Raw genomic sequence first — 20,506 nt, 5'->3', positions numbered from 1 at the left:
GGTCAGCCCATCAGCCCTCAGGGTCCTAAGCTTGGTGACGAGCTTAAAGGGACAATGGTGCTGAACGCTGAGCTGCAGTCAATGAACATAGGTATTTGTCTTATCTAGGTGGCTCAGGGCAGTGTGGGTGTGAGACTCAGACCTGTCACTAATTGTGTTTCACAAACTCTGTCCCACGTTTTGTTTTTTGCCCTAGCACTACACAGCAGATTCAAATAATCAAAGCTTAAATTAGTTCATTATTTGAATCAGCCTTGTAGTGTTAGGGCAAAAACACAAATGTGCACCACCTGAGGTCCCCAGGAGAGTTTGGGAAACACTGCTAATAGCTCATACACTTCACATGGAGCCAAGAAATCAAAAGACAACAATAGTTTGGATAAATTTCAGTGCAAATTATCAAGTTTCACGGTTGTCCATTAGCGGAAAAACTGCTTATACTTGCCTGTCAACAACATGCATGTCCTAAAAGGCTCACATGATACAATCAAACCTGTAGTAGGCCTGTCACTGCCTTTACAAAATAATATATTGTGCTCATAAATCTCAAAAACAGGTTAAATACATTTTTTTGCAACAAAAAAAAAAAGTACAAAAACAGGTGAAATAAATATATTTTATTATTTTCATTGTCATCATAATTATTAACACATCAAAGTGCCAACAGACTGACAGTCTCTCCCAACCCTTTTCCATCAAGATGTCTCCTCTCTTCAGCATTCATTTAGAGGAGCCAATAGGCCTTAGCCTGGTCCCAGATCTGTTCTTGTTTGCTCCATTGCTATCATTTGACAAGCCAAACAATGAGTGACATGGAATTAGTATGGTGGCACAGACAGACTGGCACTCAGGCTAAAACCAATGGGCCTCCCGCCACCATTGAACCTCTCCTCAGGATCCAACCATGCATAAAATCTCCCATTTAAAAATAAAAATATATATTTAAAAAATGATGCATACCACTGATATACAGTTCTGATAAAAACAGGCGTATTGGTCACAAACCAAATGGAATTATAAACATGGCTTCTTTTACAATACACAGAAAACAAATGTGTGGGATATAAGTGTAATCTTTCTTTTTAAAAAGGGGCACATTATTTTTCTTCAACTATATATTTTTTTACAGTCCGAATGCGCAAGGCATTTTGGGCACCCCCAAGTGTCATTTGAGCACAAATTGCAGTACACAGTCAAGCACACACACACACACACGAGAGAAGTGCTTACAGCACCCTGGAGTGTCAGCAGTTGCTTATAAAAGCACATATTGGACCATATTGGTATAGTTTGTCTGTACCTTGTTGGTTTTCTAGAAGAAGCAGGGGAATACCATGTGGTTCCTTATCATATGTATCTCAGTTCACTGCCTTTTACTTTAAGTCTTTCCCAAATCCCAAACCCATCTGTCCAATCCTCTCAGATCTACACAAGTAAGGAGCAGGGGTTTTGGGATTCAGGCCTCGTCTACCATACACTACTATCACTAACTAACAGTCCCTCTGAGTGGGGGTGTGAAATTAAAAACCAAATGAAGGACAGCCACCAAGTAAGTCTGTGTTCAGAGTAGACTTCTCATTTCAACAAGGGAGTGTTAATCCACAATGGTAAATGAGGCCACCTGGTGGTGAGAATGAAACATTACATTCCTGACTAAGATCCTTGTGCAACACACCCACAGACATTCACATACAACATTCACACACATCCACTCACACCCACATACACAGAAGCAAAAGTATTACAATCAGTGTAAAAAATCTGAAGTCTTTAAAAAATGTGCAAAAAAGGTCATCGCTAACAGAAACAACACAAGACAGTCTATGCTCAACAGAGTAGAAGTCCGTCGTCCAATGAGTAACCTTGAAGAAGCGAGCGGTAGAGAACGCATTTATGTACCAGTTTTAAATAGTGCATATGGCGTCACTATTTCTGTTGACAGTTGATCTCAGCGAGTCCAGTGCCAATGGAAATGTTCAGTTTCATTTTTACAGGCAATGCAGGAGGGTAAGGAAGGGGTCTAGCTTCTTGGGGACCAGCTTAGCCGATAACACGCACGGTCGCTATTTTGCTTCTCAGACTAAAATAATGACAATTATTTTTCTTAACCAGCACCCCTTCAGCGGGCGAGAGAGACCGGACTTAGGGGGAGTTGAGGGGGAGTTAATGCCTAGGTGATGGGAGAAATGCTCGATCATATTTCAGGCTAGTTGATCAGTAGGTTTCCTGAACTCCTCACACAAAAGAGCTTGTGTTTCCATACCGTGAGTACCTATGGGTTAGCTTACAGACAATGACAACAACACCCCCTGGAGTCAAATAGACAGCCACTTCCATCACTAATTTAAAAAAGGACGAGGTCGTCATCCAATACCTATCCTTCTGCATCTAGAAAATAAGGGTCAAATATATCTGACATTCACTGTGCAAAGCAGCACAAAACAGGTAGCACTGCTGTGATTTTAAATAAGTCTACTTGTTAGTAATGTTGAGGTATGGCTGAGTACAGCACTGAAACCAGGGATTGACATCTGGAAAAAAAATGTCTGAGTATTCTCATGCAAACCATTTCAGGTACTCGAGTACTCACATGCAAGTACAAAACAGGGCTGCTGGCAAAACCATCTTGCAGTATGCTATCATTGCTTCAATTGATGTTTTTTTTTAAATGAGATATTTGCAGTGCACTTGACACACTCCAAACAATAAAACACATATTAGAGTTTGAAATGTTGACATTTGAACCTGCTAAATAGTTGCATTTGCAAATTTCCAATACAAATCGAGAATCGAGTAGTCGAGCCCATCCCCAACTGAAACATACTGAAAACTGCTCTGGTGTGTGTGCGCATGCTAAAGGAGTGTTTGAGAGGAGCAGCATGTGAGACATGACACAGCACATACTACTACAACATACCAGTACTTTATTTCGCAAGGCATTGTAGGGCAAGAGGGCACAATAGTACCAGATGGTGTCCAACACTGTGGAGTATAACTGAGTATTCACCAGTACTGTCGAGTATTGATATTGGCATAATTGCAGAGCTTTTTGCTGAGTACTGTTCAGTGCAGTAGTATCTTAGTCAAGATGTAAACTGGCTAACATAGTGCTTCAGCACAAAGTAGTACCTGATATGAACATACAGTATGCCTACAACTGAGTAACAAGCATCCTAATTGGCTAGCGGTTCTCCACTCTTCCGGTTTTAAAATGCCATAATGTACCTTTGACCAATCAACTAAGGCCTGCCTAAACTTTAGGCAATCAACTGGCCTCGTAGTACCACACGGCCAATCACAGAGTTCAGATGCATTTCTGTTAAGAACTGAAGCACCAAACCCATTATGATGAGCACTCTAGGTTTCTGCTTTGGTGTGTCTCGATTGTATCTGATCTGAGGTCAGTAAGAGACCTATAACCCCTGGTGAGGAGAAGACAGAGAACAGTGCCACAACACTTGGATATGATCCGCACCGTAAATAGGCTGGTACTCGTCTGATGCATACCGAAAACGTTTCAACTAGACATGTTCCTACACTGCTAAAAAAGGCACAAGGCAAAGAACAAAAGGCTGGGAGAGGATTTGACAACAGACCCTGACAGACAGGCGACCTGACTGACACAGCAGAGGAACAGACGGACACTCACAACTGTCGCGGGACAGACTGAAGTAAAGCGAGGGATCCTAGCAACAAAAGCATTTTTTCAGCATCGAGAGAATGTCTACAGTATAAGTAAGAAGAATCGTTGAGTTCTGGGTGCTCTACATGGACTGTGAATGTGCAAGTGAGGGGGGAGCAACGTAGGCAGCAGTGTTACAGGAAGCGTGGGGGGGGGAGTGTTCTCCTCACCCGGTGTTCTGGTTGTGGATTCGATAGCAGCGTGCTATGGGTTTTCAGCTGTACATTCTGGGTCGAGTCAGGACCACACTAGGGGTGCGTTCAGCAGGACACAACGTTATGCAACGCTCAGATCGATATAGCATGTAAAACAAACCTTCCCCTAAGATATGTAGAATAAGGAATCGTTTCGGCTCTAGTCATGCCACCTCTATCTGCAATGTGTTCCACAACGTTTGCCTACTAAACGTGGCCCAGATTATCATGATCATCACCTCAAATCTCCACTAAGGTCCAGATCAGAAACACAGACGTGGGCTCAGTGAGCTAAGTGCAGAGTGACTGAGTCCCACTCCACAATCAAAAGCAGGAGATATTAATCATAAAAACATTTTCAAAACAGGTTATTTTGTCATCTTGGTTGAGCAACTTACCATATTTCTGAAATTAAGGTGCAACTTTTTCTGTAAATGAGTTCTTTCATTAATTCCTCCTTGCCAGTCTCCTAAAAACAGAGACGCAGGAGTTGTAGTCCCCACCGCTACCCACCTCATCCAATCACCAGATGGATACCTCCCACCAAGTCCTCTCTGGTCCAATGGGGGCTTTCTGTCTGGAGCTGGGAGGGTGGAGTCAGGGGGAGTCAGAGGCAGCGAATCATCTAAGGACATCTCTGGCAGTTCAGGGGTCAGGGGGAAGGGGCTAGTGAACAAAGATGTGCCTCAGAAGGTCGTCGGCCGAGGGCCTCAGCTTGGACTCCACGAAGATGCGCTTGAGAAAGTCACGGCCATGGTCAGAGACGTGGGCGGGCAGCGAGGGGTTGGTGGGCTGGGTGGCGATCTTAAAGATGGCCGCCATGGCCTCGAACTCAGCCCAGGGGGGCCGCTGGGTAAGCATCTCCACCACCGTGCAACCCACACTCCTGGAGAGGACACCACTGACATTAGCCAACATCATCATCATTCTCCTCATCAACAGTTGACATGACATCCCACCAGAGGCAGCTGGTGGGAGGAGCTATAGGAGGACAGGCTCATTGTAATGGCTGGAATGGAATCAATGGAATGGTACCAAACCTTTTGATACTCTGCTCCATTAATTCCATTCCAGACATTAAAATGAGCTCGTCCTCCTATAGCTCCTCCCACCAGCCTCCCACTCAACACATCAAGATCGTTATTGGTTCTCATCTCACCAAGATTTACATGACAGTGGCTGTTACACTCATCTACCATAATCTCCTTTCCAGATCCCCTCTCCTTTCTGACCACTAATTTAAAGAGACTTTATTGAAAATCATATGAAACCTCTTAAAGGTACAGTGCAATTAAACTAGATTTTCATGTTCTGTTATGATATTTCCACACTATGAGGTGAAAATAACAGTCTGAAATTGTACAAATTATAATGAGCTTTTGGTGTAAGAGGGGTTTGAAAAAAATGCCTGGAATTTCAGCCTGTTCAGGTGGGATGGAACTTTTGGCCCACATGACAATGGGATCTGATTATAATAGACCAATGACTGGTCATTTGGGTAAGGGGGTGGGTGGGCTCTAGACCATCCTATTAGCTAATCACAGGTGTGTATCCAAATATCTTCAAAATGTGTGTTCCCTAACGCCCACACGATCAGACGGAGCAAGGCGAAGGGACGCTCGGGGAAATACATGATAAAATAAAATGTATGAGTTATTTTCATTACATTTTAGCCATACAGCAATTTTTTTTTAAATACAAAGACTGCATGTGGGCTTTAAGTCTCAGCCCATGGTTTGAAAGAGGAGACAAGGAGGTGGAAACTACTTTGCTGGTAAGTCTGCCTCAGTAATAATCAGTCTTACCAGATATCAGCCTTCCTGCCATAGCCCTCTCCACTGATCACCTCTGGGCTCATCCAGTAGGGAGTACCAGTCACTGACTTGATCCCTGTTCCTGACAGACAGATGGTCTGTAGCCGCCTGCTCGCCCCAAAGTCCCCCAGCTTCACGTTTCCCACAGAGTCCCGCAGAATGTTGGCCCCTGGAACAAGAGGGAGGGACAGGAAGAGGTAAGGAGGTGGTGTAGGTACATTCTCTCATAAGAAACATTACCCAGAAGGCACTGCTTGAGTTACAGCAATGCTCCCCTCAATACCCATCAACATTCTGTTATAAGCACTACGTGAACCAGAATATGGGGCCCAGCACTCTCATTCATGATAATGGTCCTTCCTATCGTAATCAGCAACATTTTACTCTAATATTCCATCCATTTATCCCCTTCTCCTTCTGTACCTTTGATGTCTCTGTGGACGATCATGTTGCTGTGGAGGTAGGACACTCCCTCCAGGATCTGATGGGTGTACCTACGCGTCACGTTTTCCGTCAAGGCCCCGTACGACTTCAGCTGGTCTTTGATGGAGCCCTGGGGACAGAGGGTGACCATATGGGAGTTAAAGCAACCGGCGGGTCCGTTCCAGGTCATCGTTACTGCAGCAGCGCCGTGCCGGTCATCTGTGAAACTTCACTGAAACAAATACAACCTGGAACACAGCCGACATCGCCACACTGGTGGACGGAGACAGGATTGAGTTGGTCTAAGTTCAGTTATTCAACCGTATACACACACACTTACCCCGGGCATGTACTCCATAAAGATGGACAGAGTTCTCTCGTTGGAGTCTCGTAGACAGCCATAGTACTGGACGATCCGTTCATGGCACAGGTTCTTCAGTAACTGGATCTCACACTCCAGGGCACTTACCTCCTGCAGATAGACAAGATATGTTGAGTGCACAGTGTACACAACTCTCGACAAACACAATCTCTGTTCCACTCACCTTGCTGGTCTCGGGACTCTCTGGGTCAAACTGGACCTGTTTAACAGCCAGCTCTCTGCCCGTGTCTGCATCGTAGCACAGGAAGACCCGGCCAAACGCACCCTGACCCAGCAGCTTACCTAGCCGCCAGTTCGTAGGGGCACGTGGAGCTGGGGACACATGGGGGAAATCAATCAAGTCATTTGTGTGCGCTTCCAAGAAATACGTTTGTTGCAAAGTGCTGAGCAGCTACCTGGCCAGACCAGCTATCCTTCCACATTAACTTTCTTCCATTCTTCCACCCCCACATAAGCATTCTTCTCTCAATTCTCAATCCGTCCTTTTTCTCCCACCCTCCCTATTCTCTCCCCCAGCCAGCTCTACTCACAACGGCTGGGTGGGCTGATGTCCATAACGGAGAGGGTGGGGTTGGGTTCAATGTCACTGCCCCTGCGTCTGCGACCCCCGGGCTCCTCCAGGTCTGGGGTGAATATGCTGCTGCCACTGCTGGTGCTGGGAGACTGCTCTGTGGGGCTGAAACTGACCGGGGAATGGAAACCGTGGACCTGGGTCCGCCGCGCTCGTGGGAACGTCTTTCGCCCTGCAGGGGAGGATGGGAGAGGGAGAATGAAGGTAAACAACAATAGTTTTCTGTCATACTCTAAAAATAAAGATTCGGACTCGGGACAGCCGGATTTAAGGTTGAATTGAATAGGAATTTTGTTTTAGAGAGGGTCTGTTTTTTTTTGTTGGTCCCTCACCATCACTGTAGTCCTGAAGGCCAAAGGAAATGTGGTATCGCCTTGGGTAAGTGCCCCCTTTCCCCGACTTCTCAAACACTGGAATATCATACTCTGGGTAAACTTGGTGGTTGTCTGGGTAGCTCTGTGCCCGGGGCATACGTGACTTAGGATAGTTATCACTGCAAGGAAATACAGGAGGAATACATGCTTTAAAAACAGTTTGATTCAGAAGATGAAGTGTTGAAGGTTACCACAATGCATGCTGGCTATGTGGTTTTCAGTTGGATGTTCACGACTCACCTGTCCAGTGGGCTGTCCAGTGAGGGACAACTCCCTGATGCAGAGTTCTCTGGACTGCTCATTGACAGAGGGTCCAGCATCTAGAAAGGAGAGATTGAGTTTGTGACTGCTGTTATTTGTCATACTCTGAACATGTTAATAAAAATGTTCATAACAGTGGTAATGAAGGCCAGTTACGAGTAGGCGAGAGTGTTAGGACCAGGCCTTAGTATGACTGTTCCTAATCTGGGCCCCTGTCTCCATCTTTCCCCAGTCTCAGAGGTGAGGTCATAGAGATAGATGATTCATCTTTGTATCTGTGCCATTATGGCATCTGTGAGAGCATGGGCATCGCCATTGAGGCCATCTCCATTTTAAAGTAGTCCATTTCCGTCTTTTGTGTATAAAAAAAAAGAAGAGTGAAGCTGATATTTGTGATTTACCACCAACTGCAGTGCTGGAGTCCTGGACAAAATCGTGTCACTCATTTATTACAGCCCCTAGATGGCGGTGATGTAGCTTAAAAGCCATTTACAAACCATAGGCAACCCAATTTGAAGAAGACAACGCTCTGATTGGCTGATCGCCCAACCCATAGGAATACCCCAAACAGTTGACTACTTTAAAAAATGGTGGAAGTCCTAAAAGGCAATGTCAATGCTAAAACAGGTTAGATGGATAAAGAGTCCTCTATCCATCTCTATAGGTGAGGTTACCTGGTCCATGCTTTCTGGAATGAACTCTCCCTCGCTGTTAATGCTGGTGAAGGAGCCGTTTCTGGCCACCTGCTGGAGGGCATCGGGAATGTAGCCTGGAGGGGGAGAGCTGCGGTCCCCGGAGTGGGACCCTGGATGAAAGACAATTACACACATTTCTAGCTGAAGACTTACTACTAGACTGACTGGTGGTGAAAGACGATGTGTTTTGGATGCGTCTAATGTCATGAAGCAAATGGATTTGGAGAAAGAAATGGAAAGTATTTACTAGGACAATTTCGCAGATGAATTCATTAATTACACACACACACACACACACACACACACACACACACACACACACACACACACACACACACACACACACACACACACACACACACACACACACACACACACACACACACACACACACACACACGTCATTGAAAACACCACAGAGTTGATGACACACCTATCAAAGCCAGCATGCTTTTATTGTCTGTGGCCCTGAAGCGGGTGTTGTCCAGGTCTTCGTGTGGGGGCAGCAGGTCCATGCTGGACGTGGAGGTCTGAGAGGAGAAATTAAACACCATCCATCCATATCAAAACAGTTTTACTATACAACCCTTTCTTTTACAGAATAAAACAATGCCTTTATGTCAGCTTAAACAAAGGTCTTAAGATGATTCATTCATGTAAATACTCAAGAAAGTGTGCTGAACATAGTGAGCTGTTGATGGGTCAATCAGCCAGTACAGCAGTATGCTATGGATTGTGTGCGATTCCCTACAGTCACTGTGCTGTGATCTGGTCTAGGCCCATATCCACCAAGCCTCTCAGAGTAGAAGTAATGATCTAGGACCTGTCCGCGTAATCTTATTCATTATTATCCAAAAGGCTCAACTGATCCTAGATCAGCACTCCCAACTCTGTGGTCCTAACCTGAGAGGAGGCCTGGAGCACCAGGAGGATCTTCAGGCTCTTCATGTGGACGCTGCGATCCAGCAGCTCCACAGCCTTGTCCAGGTCATCCTGAGTGGTCAGAGGAATCACCAGCTGGGAGGGAGGAGGGGAGAGAACCACAGAAAGGGAAACAGACAGATCAGCTTGGAAGAAGAGGAAGAAACAAGAGCAAAACGGCAGGAAGAGAAGGAAGTGAAAGAGAAGTGGAAGGTATATTGGTCGTTTCTCTCAGAACAATAAATTATCTCGCTCAGACATGTTGAGGATTTTGGCTTTTGGTGCTTATTTGACTGCCAGAAACCAACACTGTGACTTGGGGCTGGGCTATATGGCCCAAATATCATATCACGGTATTTACAAAATATTGGACGGCATGACAGTATTTTATGTTATGAATAATAAGTTCTAAATTTGCTTTATGACCCTATAGTGGCAACACATACATCCTAAGTGACTTCAATGTGTCTTTCTCCAATCTTTTTATAGTGTTCAATTCAACCAAATATAATTTCCTGCATTTTAATCCATTTCTGCATTTCTTGCACTCATTTGAGATCTCCACACTGTCACGTAGGGCTGCACAATATGGGCAAACAATCTAGGCTTTATTTTAAACCAAATGTTGCAAAACAAAAAACATTTCTCATAAGAAACTAGTTCCCTGGTATACAGAAAATACCCAAGCTCTGAAGCACCTTCCAGAAAATTGGAATGGAAATGGCGCCACACCAAACTGGAAGTCTTCCAACTAGCTTGGAAAGACAGTACCGTGCAGTATCAAAGAGCCCTCACTGCTGCTCGATCATCCTATTTTGCCAACTTAATTGAGGAAAATCCTAAATGTATTTTTGATACTGTCGCAAAGCTAACTAAAAAGCAGCATTCCCCAAGTGAGGATGGCTTTCAGTTCAGCAGTGATAAATTCCTGAACTTCTTAGAGGAAAAGATCATGATCATTAGAAAGCAAATTACGGACTCCTCTTTAAATCTGCGTATTCCTCCAAAGCTCAGTTGTCCTGAGTCTGCACAACTCTGCCCTACTCTGGACCTACGATCAAGGGAGACACCCAGGTTTTTTAATACTCTAGCACCTGACACATTGATGAAAATATTCATGGCCTCTAAACCGTCAAGCTGCATACTGGACCCTATTCAAACTAAACTACTGAAAGAGCTGCTTCCTGTGCTTAGCCTCCTATGTTGAACATAATAAACGGCTCTCTATCCACTGGATGTGTACCAAACTCACTAAAAGTGGCAGTAATAAAGCCTCTCTTGAAAAAGTCAAATCTTGACCCAGAAAATATTTAAAGAACTATCAGCCTATATCGAATCTCCCATTCCTCTCAACATTTTAAGAAAAAGCTGTTGCGCAGCAACTCACTGCCTTCTTGAAGACAAACAATGTATACAAAATGCTTCAGTCTGGTTTTAGACCCCATCATAGCACTGAGACTGCACTTGTGATGGTAGTAAATTACCTTTTAATGGCGTCAGACCGAGGCTCTGCATCTGTCATCGTGCTCCTATACCTTAGTGCTGCTTTTGATACCATCGATCACCACATTCGTTTGAAGAGATTAGAAATCCAAATAGGTCTACACGGACAAGTTCTGGCCTGGTCTCTGTGGATGGTTTGTCCTCTATTGTTTTCACTATACATTTTACCTCTTGGTGATGTCATTCAGAAACATAATTGTACATTTTCACTGCTATGCGGACGACACACAGCTGTACATTTCAATGAAACATGGTGAAGCCCCAAAATCACACGCCCTGGAAGCCTGTGTTTCAGACATAAGGAAGTGGATGGCGGCAAATGTTCTACTTTTAAACCCGGACAAAACAGAGATTCTAGTTCTAGGTCCCAACTGTGAAGGACCTCTGTGTTACTCTGGACCCTGATCTCTCTTTTGACGAACATATCAAGACTGTTTCAAGGACAGCTTTTTTCCCTCTATGTAACATTGCAAAAATCTGAAACTTTCTGTCCAAAAATGTATCAATGCTTTTGTCACTTCTAGATTAGACTACTGCAATTCTCTACTTTCCGGCTACCCGGATAAAGCACTAAATAAACTTCAGTTAGTGCTAAACACGGCTGCTAGAATCTTGACTAGAACCAAAAATTGTTATCATATTACTCCAGTGATAGCCTCTCTACACTGGCTTCCTGTTAAGGCTGGGCCAGGTTTCCAGGTTTCACTGCTAACCTACAAAGCATTACATGGGCTTGCGCCTACCTATCTTTCTGATTTGGTCCTGCCGTACATACCTACACGTACGCTACGGTCACAAGACGCAGGCCTCCTTACTGTCCCTAGAATTTCTAAGCAAACAGCTGGAGGCAGGGCTTTCTCCTATAGAGCTCCATTTTTATGGAACGGTCTGCCTACCCATGTGAGAGACGCAGACTCGGTCTCAACCTTTAACTCTTTATTGAAGACTCATCTCTTCAGTAGGTCATATGATTGAGTGTAGTCTGGTCCAGGAGTGTGAAGGTGAACGGAAAGGCACTGGAGCAACGAACCGCCCTTGATGTCTCTGCCTGGCCGGTTCCCCTCTTTCCACTGGGATTCTCTGCCTCTAACCCTATTACAGGGGTTGAGTCACTGGCTTACTGGTACTCTTCCATGCCGTCCCTAGGAGGGGTGCGTCATTGATGTGATCTTCCTGTTCGGTTGCCCCCCTCCCTCCCCCCTGGGTTGTGCCGTGGGGAGATCTTCGTGGGCTGTACTCGGCTTTGTCTCATGATGGTAAGTTGGTGGTTGAAGACATTCCTCTAGTGGTGTGGGGGCTGTGCTTTGGAAAAGCGGGTGGGGTTATATCCTGCCTGTTTGGCCCTGTCCGGGGGTGTCCTCGGATGGGGCCACAGTGTCTCCTGACCCCTCCTGTCTCAGCCTCCAGTATTTATGTTGCAGTAGTTTATGTGTCGGGGGGCTAGGGTAAGTTTGTTATATCTGGAGTACTTCTCCTGTCCTATTCGGTGTCCTGTGTGAATCTAAGTGTGCGTTCTCTAATTCTCTCCTTCTCTCTTTCTTTCTCTCTCTCGGAGGACCTGAGCCCTAGGACCATGCCCCAGGACTACCTGACATGATGACTCCTTGATGTACGAAGGGCTATATAAATAAATTTGATTTGATTTGATTTAGGTCTACACCATCACTGGTATTATCAGGCTGTTCAACTAGTTACGTTTGCGCTTACTCAGTACATTTATTAGCTAGCTAGCCAGCTAACTAGCCATTAGCGGCAAACAAGATTTAGGCCCAACTTCCTAAGGAAAGACAAACGAGCTGTTTGCAGATGTAAGAAACACATACTAATAGTGTCATTATAGAACACTAGAGGATTTATATTAAGAAGCCAAGTGAAAACATCATAGCTGTCATCAACATCATTGTAGCATCTGCTGCACTGACCATGCAGACAGAACGCAAGTGTCTCAAGGTTTACTGTATTATTGTATTTTATTATTACTATGAAACAAACAAAGTACACATGCTTGTGGATAGAGGAACAACAACAGCGCTCCTTCAGGGGCAGAGGCAGGGGCTAGGTCTGAGTGGAAAGTGCCATGGTGAGAGATGACTCAAGTAGCAACGTAAACAATAACAATGGACGTTACACACGGCGTATCACAAACCAAATATTCAAATACCGTTATAGAAGGCCAAGTTGAAACCCAAACTAGTCTGTACATCAATACCGGTCTTTTGTAAAAATACGGTATACCGCCCAGCCCCACTGTGACTTGGTGATGATGTTATCGTGATTATGTACCTCATTGTTGGTGTAATGCAGGTCCATGGCCTGACCGAAGGCTACTTTGGCTTTGTTCCCCAGGTCATCCAGCCTGACTGGGCGAAAGAACTGCAGGATCCTCTTCTCCCCTTTGTACTCAAACTTCACTCGCACATCGTTCTGTATAAACACACACACACACACACACACACACACACACACACACACACACACACACACACACACACACACACACACACACACACACACACACACACACACACACACACACACACACACAGAGATCAGCATTCATGAGAGGAAAGGGGATGAGGAAGAGAAATGCCATTTATTGTATTGAGAGTATTCTCTGATCAGTGACAAGTTGAGAAGTGGACAGACCTGATTTTTGGGTGAAGAGGCCTTGGGTTTTCCCAGGTCAGATAGGGTCATGGCAGGGCGGCTAGAGCGGTGCAGTTCGGCCAGGTCCTGCATTATAGAGTTCAGCGCCTCCTGTTCGTCTGTTTGGGGCAGATCGAAAGCTCAGAACAGAAAACACAGAATAGAAGCCATAGAACAGAGAGTATTGCAAAGCATTCCCAGGGCACCTTAGATGATCAGATATGGCCTAATGGCATGACAGTTCAGATGTATTACAACTGCGTCTATGTGTTGGGAGGAAGTGTACATACTCATCTTGACACGTTGATTCACCCAGGAGTCCAGGATAGAGGATTCTCCCATCAAAGGGGTTCCTTTCTCCTGTAAAATCTGAGTATTGCACACCAACAGAATTAGTCACTCACTAGCAAGCCGATTCAACCAAGAATCAGATTGCATTGCTAGCTAAATATAGTTTACATTGGGTCGTGCCATTTGATTTCATTCACTTTTTGACCGCGTCACCTTTTTCATTTGAATTAAATATATATACACTGCTCAAAAAAATTAAGGAAACACTAAAATAACACATCCTAGATCTGAATGAATGAAATATTCTTATTAAATACTTTTTTCTTTACATAGTTGAATGTGCTGACAACAAAATCAGACAACAATTATCAATGTTAATCAAATGTATCAACCCATGGAGGTTTGGATTTGGAGTCACACTCAAAATTAAAGTGTAAAAACACACTACAGGCTGATCCAACTTTGATGTAATGTCCTTAAACAAGTCAAAATGAGGCTCAGTAGTGTGTGTGGCCTCCACGTGCCTGTATGACCTCCCTACAAAGCCTGGGCATGCTCCTGATGAGGTGGCGGATGGTCTCCTGAGTGATCTCCTCCCAGACCTGGACTAAAGCATCCGCCAACTCCTGGACAGTCTGTGGTGCAACGTGGCGTTGGTAGATGGAGCGAGACATGATGTCCCAGATGTGCTCAATTGGATTCAGGTCTGGGGAACGGGCAGGCCAGTCCATAGCATCAATGCCTTCCTCTTGCAGGAACTGCTGACACACTCCAGCCACATGAGGTCTAGCATTGTCTTGCATTAGGAGGAACCCAGGGCCAACCGCACCAGCATATGGTCTCACAAGGGGTCTGAGGATCTCATCTCGGTACCTAATGGCAGTCAGGCTACCTCTGACGAGCACATGGAAGGTTGTGCAGCCCCCCAAAGAAATGCCACTCCACACCATGACTGACCCACCACCAAACCGGTCATGCTGTAGGATGTTACAGGTAGCAGAACGTTCTCCACGGGGTCTCCAGACTGTCACTTCTGTCACATGTGCTCAGTGTGAACTTGCTTGCATCTGTGAAGAGCACACGGCGCCAGTGGCGAATTTGCCAATCTTGGTGTTCTCTGGCAAATACCTGCACGGTGTTGGCCTGTAAGCACAACCCCCACCTGTGGACGTCGGGCCCTCTACCACCCTCATGGAGTCTGTTTCTGACCGTTTGAGCAGACACATGCACATTTGTGGCCTGCTGGAGGTCATTTTGCAGGGCTCTGGCAGTGCGCCTCCTGCTCCTCCTTGCACAAAGGCGGAAGTAGCGATCCTGCTGCTGGGTTGTTGCCCTCCTACGGCCTCCTCCACGTCACCTGATGTACTGGCCTGTCTCCTAGTAGCGCCTCCATGCTCTGGACACTACGCTGACAGACACAGCAAACCTTCTTGCCACAGCTCGCATTGATGTGCCATCCTGGATGAGCTGCACTACCTGAGCCACTTGTGTGGGTTGTAGACTCCGTCTCATGCTACCACTAGAGTGAAAGACAACCAGCATTCAAAAGTGACCAAAACATCAGCCAGGAAGCATAGGAACTGGCTCATCCAGGAGCCAGTTATTTTAGTGTTCCCTTTATTTTTTTTGAGCAGTGTATATTTGCCCATGGTAGAAGTGGTCAGAAAGTAACCTTTTGGACCCGAATGCCAAAACATTTAGGAGATAGAGGTGCTTAAAGATGACCCATTTTGCACACCCCCACCCTACCATGAGACATCCATGTCTTCATCACCGGAAATGATAAACAGTTCAGTTTGATATACATTTTAAAGCTTACAAACAGGGTTGTCAAACTACTTTAATAATATTTTAACGTCAATTATCTAAAACCTCTTATTTGACACCCTATTTTACATCTTCTGTGATGCTTGTGTTGTGCCGGCCATCGGTTGAGACACAGACATTGAGGCTCTTGAATACAGGGTGAGTATGATAAATGTACTAAAATGGGAATAACATTTCAACGTTCAAAACTGGTAGCACAAAGATGATTGGATTGTCCACACATCAAAAAATGTTTACTTTAATGGAAATATAATTTGTTGTAAATTATACTATCAGTCCTCCATAGGAAACCTATTGAAATCACAGAAATATAGATAATAGAACCAACATTCCCATTTAAGTTGACATTCGACAGTGAGTGGACCAGCTGCCATCGTTGTGGTAGTAAATGGAAGTAAAAATGTTATTTCAATTTAAAATGCCAATGATGCACCAGTTAAATTGCAGTGGTCTGAAGGGGTCTGAAATATATATCTATGATTGACATGACACTAAACCTGTATTCAAGAGTATGCTGTGTAACATGCAACAATTTAATATACTGACCAAAAATATAAACACAACATGTAAAGAGTTGGTTACATGTTTCATGAACTGAAATAAAATATCCCAGAACTGCTCCATACGCACAAAAAACATTTCTCTCAAATCTGTTTACATCCTTGTTAGTGAGCATTTCTCCTTTGCCAAGATAATCCATCCACCTGACAAGTGTGGCATATCATGCAGTTCTGCCACAACACAATGCCACAGATTTCTCAAGTTTTGAAGGAGCGTGCAATTGGCATGCTGACTGCAGGAATGTCCTCCAGAGCTGTTGCCAGATCATTGAATGTTCATTTCAGTGGGTCATATGATTGAGTGTAGTCTGGCCCAGGAGTGAAAAGGTGAACGGAAAGGCTCTGGAGCAACGAACCGCCCTTGCTGTCTCTGCCTGGCCGGTTCCCCTCTTTCCACTGGGATTCTCTGCCTCTAACCCTATTACGGGGGCTGAGTCACTGGCTTACTGGGGCTCTCTCATGCCGTCCCTGGAGGGGGTGCGTCACCGGAGTGGGTTGATTCACTGTTGTGGTCATCCTGTCTGGGTGGTGTGGGGGCTGTGCTTTGGCAAAGTGGGTGGGGTTATATCCTACCTGTCCTCGGATGGGGCCACAGTGTCTCCTGACCCCTCCTGTCTCAGCCTCCAGTATTTATGCTGCAGTAGTTTATGTATCAGGGGGCTAGGGTCAGTTTGTTATATCTGGAGTACCTCTCCTGTCCTATTCGGTGTCCTGTGTGAATCTAAGTGTGTGTTCTCTAATTCCCTCCTTTACTCTTTCTTTCTCTCTCTCGGAGGACCTGAGCCCTAGGACCATGTCCCAGGACTACCTGACATGATGACTCCTTGCTGTCCCCAGTCCACCTGGCCATGCTGCTGCTCCAGTTTCAACTGTTCTGCCTTACTATTATTCGTGCTTTTACACCTGCATTGTTTGCTGTTTGGGGTTTTAGGCTGGGTTTCTGTACAGCACTTTGAGATATCAGCTGATGTACGAAGGGCTATATAAATAAATTCGATTTGATTTGATTTGATTCATGAACATTTGAACATCTTGGCCATGTTCTGTTATAATCTCCACCCGGCACAGCCAGAAGATAACTGGCCACCCCACATATGCTCTCTCTAATTCTCTCTTTCTGAGGACCTGAGCCCTAGGACCATGCCCCAGGACTACCTGACATGATGACTCCTTGCTGTCCCCAGTCCACCTGACTGTGCTGCTGCTCCAATTTCAACTGTTCTGCCTTATTATTATTCGACCATGCTGGTAATTTATGAACATTTTAACATCTTGGCCATGTTCTGTTATAATCTCCACCCGGCACAGCCAGAAGAGGACTGGCCACCCCACATAGCCTGGTTCCTCTCTAGGTTTCTTCCTAGGTTTTGGCCTTTCTAGGGAGTTTTTCCTAGACACCGTGCTTCTACACCTGCATTGCTTGCAGTTTGGGGTTTTAGGCTGGGTTTCTGTACAGCACTTTGAGATATCAGCTGATGTACGAAGGGCTATATAAATAAATTTGATTTGATTTCTCTACCATAAGCCCCTTCAAATGTCATTTTAGAGAATTTGGCAGTACGTCCAACCAGCCTCACAACTGCACACCACGTGTAATCACACCAGCCCAGGACCTCCACATCCAGCTTCTTCAACTGCGGGATCGTCTGAGACCGGCCATCAGGACTTGCTGATGAAACTGGGGAGTATCTGTCTAATTCTGATTGGCTGGGCCTGTCTCCACAGTGGGTGGGCCTGGCTAACAAGTGGGTGGACCCATCTTTAAAAAATGAAGTGGGCCTCAGGATCTCGTAGAGGTATTTTTGTGCATTCAAATTGCCAATCGATCAAATGCAATTGTGTTCGTTGTCCATAGCTTATACCTGCCCCATACCATAACCCCACCATATTGACATCAGCAAATCACTCACCCACACGACACCATACACATGGTCTGAGGTTGTGAGGCCGGTTGGACATACTGCCAAATTCTCTAAATCAATGTTGGAGGCAGCTTATGGTAGAGAAATTAACATTACATTCTCTGCCAACAAATGTTGAATAAAATTATATTTGACCCTTCAGCTGGTCAAAATATCTACACGAAAGTATTATTAAACAGACATCAAAACGTGGGTCTGTGTGTGGGGCAATCAAAATGTGTTTGCTTATGACCGAAGGCATGTGCACAAGACAGAAGTACATGCACGCACTCATACCAACAGGTCTTTACATGTGGCAGGTTATAGAAATGTCTACTTCAGTAAGTTAGGTAAACAATACTTTCCTGTTGATATTTTAACAAACATGTTAAGCAGCTGAACGACCAACCGCACAGACAACCGGTAGAGTAAGTTCAAATATAATTTTATTCAACATTCTGGCTTGTAAGGAAAATGTCCACAATTTTGCTGTACTTTGTTTCAGACTGTATACCAATCATTTGTATCAAAGTCTGATTTATTAGGCAATGTAGGGTGGGGTGTGCAATTTCACAATAACAGTGTGACAGACTTTTTCACATTCAAATGTCAAACAAAAAACAATATTTGCAAAGCTAAACTAACCATAGAACTTAATGCACAATGACTACTTTCAATTTCCACTTCACATTTTACAAAAAAAACACATTTACTTGAAGAACAGTGCAGGTGTAAACTTTGGTAACAGAGTGAAGGTTTGTGCCATCATTTTGTTACTTTGCATCTGCACTGTTCTTAAGTGAATGTGTTTTTATAAAATGTTAAGTGGAAATTGTTTCTGAGTCTGACAAATCTGAGTCTCAGCGTCACTGTTACCGTGTAGTTGCCCGTGTGAAAAATTTGTTCAATTTGAACACCCCTCTACCTACTAAAATGTTTTAGCTTTCTGACCACCTCTGCCATTGGCAAATATTTAAAGTGTCATTCAAACAAAATGGGGTGCGGTCAAAAAGTGATTGAAATCAAATGGAACGAACCCATATGAGGCTGTCGTTCAAGCAAGTTAGCAATGCACGCTTATCTAGCTAATTGAGCAAACACTCGGATCTATGACTATGGTCATTATCTCTCTAAAAACTTCGATCCAAATCAACATGAGACACCCTCATTTGCTAGCTGCACAGCTAACCAGTCGGTTCATGACAGAAGTTGACAGCTAGCTAACGTGTTAGTTGGTTATCGACGGTGACATGCATCTGTGCTAGCAAACTGATATTATCTGATTTACAATCAACAATTTGCAAAAGACAGCTAACGTTAGATTACATCGCCTGACAGGGAAGTTGTCGAGTTAGCTGGTTAACGTTAACTAGCTAAATGTTTTCCACGATTAACTTGCTTGCTACCGGTACGTAGCTAGTTAGCTACGTGACGTGGGCCACACACATCGTGCAAATCAATTCGTCAAGTACTATCCTTCTGTAAATTGTAACGGTTAACTAAAATGTTTCTAATTCACCTGGGTGGATTCTGTATCTTCACTTCCTCATCCACAGGGCCAGCGACAAGAGCCCCGGCCCCGCGGATAGCGGTCTTTGAGAAAGCAGAAGTTTAGAGTCCGCTTCGAACTTTACTTGAGTCCAAGGCCCAGAGTTTCAGGCCAAGATATCACTAACGCTTGTATTGTGCAAGACGTTCTTCGCCGTGAAAACTGACAATGGCGACGTGCACAAATTAAAACAAGCATTTGATTATCTATCCGTTGACGAGAACTTAATCCACACTTCTGTTTGATTTGTAAACCTAGCTACATGAAAACGGTTCTACCGACACAGCTCAGCTGCAATCTTCCCCCAATAATAACAGCAAGCCTAGTTGGAAGAGTCCAACCACAACACAAGTTTGTTGATGTCAGAGAAATGTGTGTGCTTCTGGTTTCGTCATCAGAATATGTGGTCGTTCGATTTGGCTGTCAGATTAATAACACAGACAGAAGAGGTAACCTCGAAAAAGAAAAATAGTTATAAATATATTTGTTAATAACTTACACTCCGAGTCCTGCACTTTATAGTTAAAATATTCATACAATAATTGTAGAAATCTCACATTATTCCGTTTTGATTCAAAATAGGTCAGAATGCATTGCTATGCACCTCCAATCTCACTATGTGCATTGCTATGCACTTCCAATCTCACTATGTGCATTGCTATGCACTTCCAATCTCAATCTTCCAACGTTTTTGCAATTTAACCCCGTCATTCACACTTGGGCAATACAATTTAGCTACAGTACTTAAATCATGTGAAATGTATGTAATTGTTTTTACTCCAACATTTCAAACTCCAGGTTGCTTCGTCAGTGCCACTAAGTCTCCTGCTGGCGAACAGTTAGTGATGCAATGGCCAAAGCACAAAATTAAAAGGACTCTTATTTAGAAAAACAAACTATTCCCTTTCTGTG

General features: G+C 44.5%; 1 protein-coding gene across 1 annotated transcript; it reads right to left on the bottom strand.

Moving 5' to 3' along the window:
* Window positions 1-602: 602 nt before the first annotated feature.
* Window positions 603-19,959, bottom strand: LOC118370219 (mitogen-activated protein kinase kinase kinase 2-like). The gene is made up of 15 exons (XM_052499173.1): window positions 19,565-19,959; window positions 13,757-13,835; window positions 13,467-13,585; window positions 13,104-13,244; window positions 9,300-9,413; window positions 8,830-8,926; window positions 8,376-8,506; window positions 7,681-7,760; window positions 7,399-7,559; window positions 7,026-7,238; window positions 6,659-6,807; window positions 6,454-6,585; window positions 6,114-6,243; window positions 5,682-5,859; window positions 603-4,762 (listed from the first exon to the last, which is right to left on the bottom strand). The coding sequence occupies exons 2-15, from the start codon at window positions 13,806-13,808 to the stop codon at window positions 4,543-4,545; spliced, it is 1,917 nt and encodes a 638-aa protein (XP_052355133.1). The 5' UTR covers window positions 13,809-13,835; window positions 19,565-19,959; the 3' UTR covers window positions 603-4,542.
* Window positions 19,960-20,506: the final 547 nt, after the last annotated feature.

The sequence above is a fragment of the Oncorhynchus keta genome, chromosome 37, assembly GCF_023373465.1.
Source record: "Oncorhynchus keta strain PuntledgeMale-10-30-2019 chromosome 37, Oket_V2, whole genome shotgun sequence".
In the NCBI taxonomy this organism is placed as follows: domain Eukaryota; kingdom Metazoa; phylum Chordata; class Actinopteri; order Salmoniformes; family Salmonidae; genus Oncorhynchus; species Oncorhynchus keta.
Note: the sequence above shows the minus strand (reverse complement) of the source record. Positions and strands in the feature narration are given on the sequence as shown.